The 12,017-nt window shown below is 42.9% G+C and overlaps 1 protein-coding gene across 1 annotated transcript; it reads left to right on the forward strand.

Annotated features, from left to right (window-relative positions):
* The first annotated feature begins 3,709 nt into the window (after window positions 1–3,709).
* On the forward strand, window positions 3,710–11,147 carry LOC119374150 (mpv17-like protein 2). Its single transcript, XM_037644216.2, has 3 exons — window positions 3,710–3,819; window positions 4,151–4,417; window positions 5,727–11,147. Exons 2-3 carry the CDS (start codon window positions 4,194–4,196, stop codon window positions 6,073–6,075), a joined length of 573 nt encoding a protein of 190 aa, XP_037500144.1. The 5' UTR covers window positions 3,710–3,819; window positions 4,151–4,193; the 3' UTR covers window positions 6,076–11,147.
* Window positions 11,148–12,017: the final 870 nt, after the last annotated feature.

The following is a 12,017-nucleotide window of genomic DNA, read 5'->3' on the forward strand; positions in this document are numbered from 1 at the left end:
TGGGGAGTATTTCTGCTACACAACGATAATCGTCATCCACCGCGCGTACCTTCCTCGCGTGATCACCGCGGTTCCGCCACTTCCCGGTCACGAACGGCGCGCGCGTTATCAGCGTGACATAGCATTCTCGATCGAAAAGTGACGAGAGCCGGGTTTTCAAGAAAGGAAACGCGAGCAAGCCAGATGACGATTATTGTTGCGTGGTAGAAATACTCCCCAAATACTCGATTTTTTCTTAGGGGTGATTCCACGTAAGATCGAACAAACGATGGCTGGTCGACCTCTCAAATTTATTTCAAAATTTTATATATTATTGCCTGATGAGTGGAAAGAAGAGATCCGCAATTTGTTTTGCCGCCAAAAATTTTTTCGAACCACAGGAAATCAATAATGACGAAGAGGTGGAGTGGAGCGCTCATCCGCTCTGCTGTTTTGGCCAACTTTCGTTATGAATTGCACAAAATATATTAAAGTTAGGTAGCTGAAATTTATTTACCTAAATATATGCATGTTTTTGCTTCTGCTCAGGTATTTTTAGTTTTTATGTGTAGTGTAGATGTTTTTATAAAAAACCTCAAAAATGGCCCAATCGGCAAAATTTTCTTTACTTTGAAGGTCTTTATCTCAAAAAAGCCTTGTAGCAGAGCGACAAAAATTCCGCATTACTTTCTTCGCATGCGTATCTACAAAACTGCCAAATATTGTATTTATATAACTTTTAAGTAAAGAGATATGATCGGGCTAAGTTCAAGAAAACACCGAACAATGAAAACTTCTGACGACAATTAAAAAAAAACCCCATTTTTTAAATTTCTTAAACTTTGTCCACTTATTCTCCTCCACATCAGCTTTCACAATCTTTAAAAACATGTTGCATAATGTCGTTGCACTAATAGTTACGGCCCCTCCAATGAGACCCTTAGGCAAGGATGGGCAATTCCGACTTCTTGCCCAGCAAGTGTATAAAATGCAGGCAGGATTGAATTTCTTTTTATTAAAAGGTCAGCAGGTACCTAAAAAGGTGTCGCCGGCACTGAAGACGTTAATTTTGAAATTATTTGGTCACTGCAGCGGCCACGAGCGCGGAGCTACCGAGTAGGCGCGCGCACCCGAGATGCTCATTGTAATATGAGACGGCGCAGTGAGAGCTCGTTCTCGCGTCCTCAGACCGATTGAGTTCGAAACAGCAACACCTCTCGGGTGACTTGAACGCACGTCCACTGGAGCTTCGCTATTCTATCCGCCCTCTGTTTGCATCTCAGCTAGGCGCTGATAACCCGGCGGAGATGGAAGCAAGATGAAAAATCTATAAGGGAGCTATGAGCGCTCGCTTCACGCACGCTGCTGCCACAGAAACTGCGCTGCGCCAGTTGCGATTAGTGGAAAGCATGAACGTGGCGCTCCAGTGGCAAAGCAAAATATGGATTGTCAAAGGAAAGAAAAGCAAAACTATCGGTAACCGGATGCGCTTGTCTATATTAGATGTCGGCAGCAGACGGCGTGAACTGGCCGCGCGTTCGGTGCGCTGTTCACACTTCATTCGGCGCGGATAGTTCTTGTGCTTTGCTCTTACTCTACTCCTCCTGTGCGTTTCATGACGAGAAAGTATAGCTCTGAATGAGTCTATTGTGAAGACTACCTTTCGAAGCACAAGAAGCTTAAAGGAGTACTGACACGAATTTTAAAAAATTTCGGATTGTTGCTCTAAATAAAAATACTGGTGTCGAGAAACCTAACACGACTATTGTGGTGCCTGGGAATGCATCCTATATATTTTAATTAGCGCCACCTTAAAAAGACACTTTCGGTTTCGATATCGAGGGGGTGGCTTCTCAGTGTCGTTTCATAGCAGTGTGACGTCACGCAGATACAGAAATTCGTACGTACTAGCGGGAAATCCGTCATCTGCTCGTGGTGCAATAGACAACGATGAGTGAATTGTCGTCCAGTGAACCTGACAGTGATTTTTACCATTTAGGCTGCATGCAGGACGCAGAACTCGCGAACTCGGAGGAACTGTCTTGACTTGTTGGGATAATGTCTTTGCAGTGTGGCTGGCTTGCAAATGCTCAGCGACGAAAACTTCAAAGTCAAATTAAAATATTTTATACGTGTTCTCCGACTTCAGTGTGCGGACAGCGTGAACACTGCATACCAACGAAGCAAAAAATGTCCCTTTTGCGATGTCTCAAAATCGTGTCAGTACTCCTTTAATTATTGCAAAGAAGCCAAAATTTCGCAGAGTTACCGACCTAGACATAAATGCTTTGAAGGAACGTTTAACGCCCGAAAGATGAGTGACTGTCAGTGAGACGGACTACTTGTGCTACGCGTGCTTTTGCTGCCACTGCAATGAAAGATCTTCACGGAACGCACAGTTTAACGATGACATTCTTATGCCCCCTGAAAAAGAAATCGACGCAATTAACCAGATCACTGCGACTACCGGTGCACGTGCGTTCAAGTCACCCGAGAGGTGTTGCTGTTTCGAACTCAATCGGTCTGAGGGCGCGAAAACGAGCTCTCACTGCGCCGTCTCTTACAACGAGCATCTCGGGTGCGCGCGCGCCTGATCGGTAGCCCCGCGCTCGTGGCCGCTGCAGTGACCAAATATTTTCAAAATTAACGTCTTCAGTGCCGGCGACACCTTTTTAGGTACCTGCTGGCCTTTTAATAAAAAGAAATTCAATCCTGCCTGCATTTTATACACTTGCTGGGCAAGAAGTCGGAATTGCCCATCCTTGCCTAAGGGTCTCATTGGAGGGGCCGTAACTATTAGTGCAACGACATTATGCAACATGTTTTTAAAGATTGTGAAAGCTGATGTGGAGGAGAATAAGTGGACAAAGTTTAAGAAATTTAAAAAATGGGGTTTTTTTTTAATTGTCGTCAGAAGTTTCCATTGTTCGGTGTTTTCTCGAACTTAGCCCGATCATATCTCTTTACTGAAAAGTTATATAAATACAATGTTTGGCAGTTTTGTAGATAAGCATGCGAAGAACGTAATGCGGAATTTTTGTCGCTCTGCTACAAGGCTTTTTCGAGATAAAGACCTTCAAAGTAAAGAAAATTTTGCCGATTGGGCCATTTTTGAGGTTTTTTATAAAAACATCTGCACTACACATAAAAACTAAAAATACCTGAGCAGAAGCAAAACCATGCATATATTTAGGTAAATAAATTTCAGCTACCTAACTTTAATATATTTTCTGCAATTCATAACGAAAGTTGGCCAAAACAGCAGAGCGGATGAGCGATCCACTCCACCTCTTCGTCATTATTGATTTCCTGTGGTTCGAAAAAATTTTTGGCGGCAAAACAAATTGCGGATCTCTTCTTTCCACTCATCAGGCAATAATATATAAAATTTTGAAATAAATTTGAGAGGTCGACCAGCCATCGTTTGTTCGATCTTACGTGGAATCACCCTTAGATTGTATGCGTTGCACAGACTCCCCAAGTGCACCCATTCGGTTGGTTGGTTAGCGAAACTTTATTCGGTGAATGTTAAAAAAAAGGAAAATGAACCCCACGCTGCGGAATGAAGGCTTGCCCCGTTACTTGGCTGAATTTATACCCGTTGCTTTTTGAAAAGCTCCGGAAAATATATTCTTTTTCCTTAGAAACGAAAGGCCCAGCATAGCACGTGCAGTAATCCTGTCAAGCCACCCTGTGTGTATGCCGGCACAGGATGCGTGCGCACACATGTTTATGCACATGTTCATACATTGTCGTGCCGCGTTTCTGTAGCCTTAGGCGCTACTTTAGGTTTGGACAGTAGCATCTTCGCCATACACAAACATATGTTTTTCTTGTCTGGTAAGCTGCGAAGGCCGTCGTTGTAGTATTCTCTATCAAACAACCCATGTTTTCCATTTTGTTTCATTTTCTGTGAAGTGCGTTTCAGATGACCTTGTGTGGTGTAGTGTTCATGTGCTTCGTCGTCTGAGAAACTATGTGTTTACACAACTGTCACCTTTACAAAACAGTAAAGAAGACGTCGACGTTTCGCATATTAGCAAGCAGTCGTTCAATATGTTGGATTGCGGTTTGCGAAGTAAACATGTTTCCGAGCATATTAAGATCTGCTTATGTTAGTAGACGCCGAAACCATGCGCTGTTTAGTAAAGTCACGTCTCTTTTTCTGCAGCGTTGAACTAGTGCGAAAGCTGTGGTTTCGGCCACTGCATTCAATGACACATGGAGCCGTGCACTTCTTCAAAAAATGCAGTCGTGTGCTGTTCGGCCGCCACTTGGTGGCAACCAATGCCACAATATCTACAGTCATGGGCATTGTCGGTGACCTCGTCCAGCAACACTACGAAGTTTTGTCCGGCCGCCAGGCTGCCGTCAATTCAGTGCGGACATCGCATATGGCAGCAGCCGGTCTGACCACTGGAATGGTGTGCCATTATTGGTGAGAAAATTGAGTTGTACTACTCCGACTTTCCTCAAACTTGTGTCGGCGTATTGAAACAAAAATTGGAGTAACGTTGTGGCAGACAAACAAGCTTACATGATAAGTGGTGCAATAATGTATTAAAAAAGGGCAGAAGTTAGGGCGAAGGTGGAAGCTTGAAGGTATGAAAAATTCAACACGGGGTGTTAATAGTGCCAACGCTTCGACAAGAGGACTTATCTTCTTCAAAGTAGTTGCAGCCTTGAAGAAGACAAGTCCACTTGTCGAAACATCGGTTCCAGCGACGCGCCGTGTTGACGAATTTTTCATACCTGCAATAGTGTGTTGTCATTTACAGTGTTCCTTCGAGTGTTCCTCAAATATGCTTTTACATTGTTAGTATGCACCTTCACCTCAACGACTTTACTCATCCAATGTGTTTGTTTAGTGAGACATACACAACACACTGCTTAATTTTTTAGGAGGATTGGTGTATTAAAAAAAGTGTACTTAAAAGTACCAACAACTGGACAAAACGTGTGATTACATTCTGGTGGAAATGAAAAGACTATGAATTACAGTGACAGAGTCAAGCATTTTTTTTTTTACGATATGAGCAGGATTTTGTTTTTAAATTGCATTTAAAAGTCACAAAAAACCAGCATGTTGCGCAGTATAGCGGAAAAGCTTTGATGCCGCACTATGCAGTCGTTCTGCTTGCTGTACGTAGTCTGATGCTTTTGTGTGCACCGTAATTAGTGCTCAAAATTAGAGTATGTACATTATTATCCATGCCCGCTTTATTCTGTGCTGTGTGTAAACGGAGTTGACGCTGAGAAGTGGCACTACCTTTGCCACAACTAGTAGATGATGTCAAGCCATTGTGCATGCGCGTTGAGTGCACGCATGTGCAGCATGCGCAGCATGCCGCAGCGCACAAACATGAACCGCTGTAGTGCTCACCTACCATTGTTTGCAGCATGTGTTGTGTCTACGACTTCACAGTCGCCACAGATAAAAAAATTCTGATTATGAATGTTTCACTGCGTTTTCTGCATTGCCATTCCGAGATTAGACACTCTGACCGGTCAGCTTTCGGTCCCTTTAAGCCTTTTCAAGTTCTAAGAAAGTGGTTCTAAGAAAGAAAGAGCAATACGCATATCAGCAGAAAAATCCGTTATAGAAATGCATCATCAGATGGACACAACACACATTTGGACTAGAATGTGCAGTAATGAAAAAGAATGCCAACAAAGATGCATGTGAAGTCGTTTCAGCCCCTGTATGATTACTTCATCAACCAATTCTTCTGCTCCTTTGTCTACAGGTACGTCTTACTCGACCGATGGATGCTGGGGCGGTCTGTGCGCACGGTATTGCTGAAGGTGCTCTATGACCAAGTCGTGTTTTCACCCATCAATTTGGTTGTCTACTTTGGCACTGTGGGTTTACTAGAGCGTTCAAGCTATGCTGAACTAAGCCATGAGCTCTGGTTCAAGGGTGGTACTGTTTATAAAGTAGAATGGATAGTTTGGCCACCAGCACAGTTCCTTAACTTTTATGTGCTTCCTCTGAGGTATCGAGTTTTTTTTGACAACCTCATTTCCTTTGGCTTTGATGTATACCTTCCATACGTCAAATATAAGGACCACAGGTCTCACACGAACCATGGCTGAATGCTTTTGTTGTGAACTACTGTTATTGCTTAAGGATGCAAAATCAGTAACAAAAGAGAACAAAGGTATTAAAGAAACATTGGAAATGTATTTTGTAACTTTAAGTTACTCTGAATCTAAGGGATACTAAGCAGAGACGCACACTTTTACATGGAAGTTATTGACAGCCCAGTGTCCAGGTTCCTTTTAGTTTTTTTTTTCTTTTTTTGCAGCGGTCTACATATTCAATGTCACCTTTGTATTTTTTTGTTATGGGCTACTGAGTGATTAAGTAGAACAATTGCAATGCTGTTTTCAAGGATTCTTGTGCGAAAACCTGGATGCCTTGTCTATATTGCAGTGGCCGAGTTGGTCGGCTGGATTTTGGTGGTGTGGCTAAACGCACAATAAGGTGTGGAATGTCATATTTAACTTCCTTCTCCTGCTCCCAGTGAGCCGACTTGTGCACAGATGTGCAGCTAAAGGCACAGCAAAACCAAAAGTGAAATTATATGCAGATCTGTGTATATGCTGAGAGATTGAATGTTGCCACAGGGCTGTGTAAGAGGCCATAAGGGGCACTGTAGTAGATTTCAGAATCAGCTGGCGTGAGGTATATTAAGACACTATATTGAATTTACATAGTCATTGTTCACCTTCTATACGTGTTATTTGTTCATTGCGCCTTGCGTCCCTTATTTGGCTAATTTATTCTAGGGTATCAGCTTTTAACCTGACACAGTTGATGAAGCCGTACATTGTCCGATCCACTGACAACAGGGATTTGGATATTGCCGCTTTCATGAATATTGTTAAATCCTTTGATTTTGGCATTGAGATAACAATTTATGAGTAATTGTTGCCTCAGATGAGAAGAAGTAGGTGTCCGCAGTGGTCATGTGCTATTCGGCCAATTGCTTTCCACCAGGTGGAGGCAGTGATGAGTGAGAAACCTGAAAAGCAATTGCAAAGCAGCATTGCGGTTCATGACACATGTGCACTTCAAGTTGTGGATGTAGCAGAAAAGCTTTCTGTGCGTGATGATGTTGGGTACCATTCTTAAAGGGACACTAATGTGAAACACTCAATTAGTTGAGATGGATAAATTGTACCGTGAAAACTCTAGTGTTGTTAATTTCACCACCATAAGTCTACGAGTAGACGAGAAAATCAATGTCAAAATTTCACTTTCAAATTTCCCGCCGAAACTCCCGATGGCGACGTCACGGATTTCAAAGTCTTTTTTTTCTTAATTTTGGCCACATTGTCTCAACGAAATTCCCTGAGCATGGCCATAAATGTTACTGGAGGTTAATAAGAAGCTTGGTAAAGGAGAGAGAGTTGCAGGTTATTGCCCCACATGGAAAGCCTGATTAATGTTTTTTTGCAACGGTGTGCATCCATAACAGCTGTATGTCTGAAAGAGGAAAATGATGCTTTTGACTAACATGCTCACATGTGAGAATGTTACTGTATTTGAGAATGCATTTTCATTCATGTGGCTAGGAGTTTTAGAACTTTATTTTCCTTCAGATATAAAAGGCCAAGAATACTGACAGTGGTGACAAATACACAGCATAAAATTATGAATTGCTGTAAGGTTTTCTGTGTAGCACAAGCTTGTTTCATTATAGAACGCCACAGTCAACTCACCTATAGTTGAAGTGCTTGTGTTATGTGCATAGTGTGTTGAAATTGGTGTAATAACCAAAAGTGTAATGTTGACAGCCAGCATATGTATTGAAAGATGATGTTGGTATCATATGGAATTATACAGTGGAATCTCGTTTTTACATTTTTCACTGGGACTGGAAAAGAAAACGTATTATGCAAAAATCGTGTTAACCAAAGATTTTGAAAAGAGGAGGAAAACATGCATACTCCGCCAGCAACTCACTTTTATTGAGCAACACTGAAGTAGCTTGTAAGTTTGAGCTGCACTTTTTTCTTTTCAACGTCTAGGAGAAAATTCCTCGGAAAAGTCAAAAAAGAAGCTGTAGTTCGCTCACTCACCTCTGCATTCACGACAAAGCTACGAAGTGCGTCCAAGTGTTTGAGTGCGTCGCTTGCTGTTGGCAGCGATCTGTTCTCCACAAAACCGATGCTGCTGTGGCTTCAGCGGCTCTGCAGCGTGCAGATCGTGGCTTGTTGAAACTCGATTTGAGCTAGTATACCGAAGAATAAACGCAGGATTTCTGGATACATCGGTCAAGATCCACTTTTGCGGTCGTATTATCGAATTTTGGGCAGAAAGTAGGGGTGTGCGAATATCAAATTTTTCGAATACGAATCAAATACGAATATCCACCTTCGAATATCGAATATCAAAGGAAAAATGCCTCCACAGTAACAATATTTTATTTAACATTTGAAAAAAAAACGTTAACAGCCTGACTGGCAACACAACATACACTGCTATCTCCAGAACACAATGTCCAGGCTAGCACAATGCACATCACAACACAAGCAAATATCACGGCACAATGAATGTAATGACTCGATGTTATCATGAAGAAATAGGAGTTGCTCCACACGATCAGGCAGCAGGCGCTCCCTTCTAACAGAGACACCCCCCCCCCCCCCGCCACCGAAAAGGCACACTTGCTTGGAACAGAAGTGGCTGGTATAGGGAGTTACATGGGGCAAAGCTTTGCCAGACTGGGGTATCTGAAGGTGCCTACAGTCCGCCACCAGTCACATGGGTCACTGTCTTTCTTCAGAAGTGGTCCCGCATAGTGAACGAGTGGTAGTGTGGCATGTTACGGCCGCATTATATTGAAAATGTACGGTTACATGATCGCCAACAGTGCTGCACGTCGAAGATGCACCAGCAATAAATCATACGTATTGGGGCGCTCGTCGCAGGCCGATATCGTGCCTCCGTGTACTTACGATGTTTATCGCTCCTCTCAGCAACGTTTTTAGCGATACGAACGCAGCAGAAATGTGGAAGACAAGTTATTTTATGCATGATAATCAAATCGCATATTCGAATTTTTCGAATATTCGAAGTTATCAAATGTTCGAAACTCTTCGAATACACGATTTTCGAATCGAATACGAATATTTCGAATGTAATGTACGACGAATATTCGAAACTTTCGAATATTCGCGCACCCCTAGCAGAAAGTAATCGTATAAAATGCATGAAAATGCATTATTTCCAAGAGACGTTGGCCGGGTATAAAAAGAAAAACATGTTCGGCCGAAAAGCATATTATGCAGAATTGTATCAACGAGATTCCACTGTATTCCACTATAAATAGTGCCTTGCAATAAGAGATGTGTGCGCAGTGCTGATACTATATCTTGTTCCACATTGTGCCTACAAATGTGTAAATATTTAGTTTTTCTGCGTGTATATATTTACTGTTGTTTCTTGTTGACTTTTATATTCTGTTAATAAGCACTTCAGATGCACTGTTGGGAAAGTTGATAGAATCCATGCAAACTTTTTTTGTTTGATATTTATGTGAACACTATATGTGAATGAATAACAGAAAATGCGGCTGCAAGTGCCGTTAATGCTCTCCAACGTTTTCAGTATGTGTAACCAAGTCTTCACTCCTGAAAGTAGTTGATTACAGCAGCAATATATCTTGCTTTAAGCTGTGAATGTTTACAGCCATGACACCCTTGAAATTTGCCTGCTGGAGAGCCCCACCAAGGAGGTTGTCGTGGGGTGCTTGAAAACTATTGCACATATATAGTCATTTATTGGATATAGCAAGCAAGCATGTTCATGCATTATTTTAGGGAGTATACTACTGCTACAGTGAAACTGAAAATGTAAGACCAGAGATTTTGTCAGTTGCACCAATGCAAATATTCATTCACTTGCTGCTCAAGGCTCATATTCTGATAGCAAAATTATCAAATACTCAGCAGTAGCAACATGATATGGTAAATAGTAGATGCGTATGCACCTTTTGGCCAACGACTTGGGGGCACACCTTAAGTGGCTTTTGTAACATTCCATGGCAACATGAAGCCATCATCACTTGGCATTTTCGAATGATTTCCTTTGTGTAAGTACTGAATGAGCCTTAGGTTTAGTCTGGAAGTGAATTACTGGAAGGGAGAAAAGTCTTGTGTAACGCCTGCGTCCTGCCAGGGTTAACAGTGGCACATATCAATTTTTTTATGCCACTCTCCCTCACTCTTTCTGGAAGTTAAGCATTAGCATACTGTAAAATATATGAAAAAAAGACAAGACAGCCTGTGACCAGACAGTGCAATGCTGCTAGCCAGGTATGGAAAGGTGCATTTAAGTAAATTATAATGAAGGACTGGTGAGGCATTCAATCCATCATAGCATACTTGTACCACAGCCAGCAGTGTCTCTGACTTGTCTTTATACAGGCAGTCTACCTCCTGGCTTAAAGAAAGCAAATGAGTAGATAGGTATTACATGGACACTGCTTCCACCGTTTTATTATCTAAACAAAAGAAGTCGATTTTTGGTTATTTCCTTGCATAGTAACCTAGTTACATTAACTTAAATATCCTTTACGTTGTCACCATTCAGCTTAGAATTATAGTGGGCAACGTAGTGGGCATAGAGCAGGGCGTCCGCATCTCCTGTTGACCTTTCAATTTGAGTACAGATACTCTGGCTGCAGCATAACTGATTGCGGATACTCTGGCTGCAGATACTATGACTGCAGCATAAGGTAGCTTTTGTCACACTTAACAGGAAATCCTGCTTCCAGGGGCATTGCCAGGGGGGGGGGGGGGTTCAACCCCCTTCCCCCGAAAATTTTCAGTTTTGCTTGCGTATATATACACGCACACAAACGTATGCACGAACATACATAAAGTATGGTTGAACCCCTCCCCCCCGAAAAAAATTTCTGGCTACGCCCCTGCCTGCTTCTATATTTGTAGGTATAGGCCTCGCGAATCTGGTAATGATGTTATGTATAGTGAACATTTTAAAAGCTTTAAAATAGAGCAGCAATAAGAGAACTTGTGTGACACTGTGAAGCACTGTATATGTAAGACACTTAAGTGACGTGATTTTCCGTGCCTGTACCTTGTGCCTGCTGTAAAGTAAATTTTTACATAAAATATTTCTTAACAGAAAAAGCGAGTTTTTTTTGTATGGCTCTTTCAGAGAGGCACATTTTGTGCGGAGAAAAATTGCTGTAGAACCATGAGCATGTACAGGGTCGTCCACTCTTGGTACGAACATGGCGCAGCATGGTCGCGCTCCGCGAAGCACCAGCGCTCGCGGCGCTGGCGCTTCGCGCAGGCGCATCGAGGCTTTGAGGCGGGACTTGGTTTCATTTGAAAAGCGCAGGAGCGCGCCGGGCCTGTTTTGCTGTGCAGCAAACTTAAATACCTGCATGCTTGTAGCGCCAGACCACGAAGGCGTTGCGGGAAAGCGCGCACTGCAACATGTTGTGTACATAGGCGTGCGCAGGGTTCCCCATTAGGCAGGGGGGGGGGGGGGGGGGGAAAGGTTCATTGCAGCGCCCCCCCACCCTAGCTACTAAGTCAATGTATGGGGCATATTTTGCGCCCCCCCCCCCCTCTCTTAGGTGACTAGAAGGGTCAATGTACGGGAGAGATTTTGCGCCCCCTCTTAGGTGCCCCCCCCCCCCCCCCTGTGCGCACGCCTGTGGTTGTGTAGTTCCAGCGTTTGACAACTTTTCAGTACCATAATACCAGTCAAATGTATACATTATCGCAAATTTCTGAGAAGTAGTTTCGCTCGGTTCGTGGTGTTTAAACCCTTTGTGGGATAAAAACCAACTGTGGTATATTCATTAAGCTACAAAGAAATACAGTGAAACCTCGGTGGTACGATCACAGCTCATACGATTTTCGGGGTGACACGAATTTTTTGTTGGTCCCGGCCAAGGCCCATTGGCCTGCAATGTAATGGAGTACGGCTGTTGCGAACCGATTTTCTCCCAGCGACGTCTGACACGAACGTACGCTGCCGCCCAGGTAACAAG

Source organism: Rhipicephalus sanguineus, chromosome 1, assembly GCF_013339695.2.
Source record: "Rhipicephalus sanguineus isolate Rsan-2018 chromosome 1, BIME_Rsan_1.4, whole genome shotgun sequence".
NCBI lineage: Eukaryota > Metazoa > Arthropoda > Arachnida > Ixodida > Ixodidae > Rhipicephalus > Rhipicephalus sanguineus.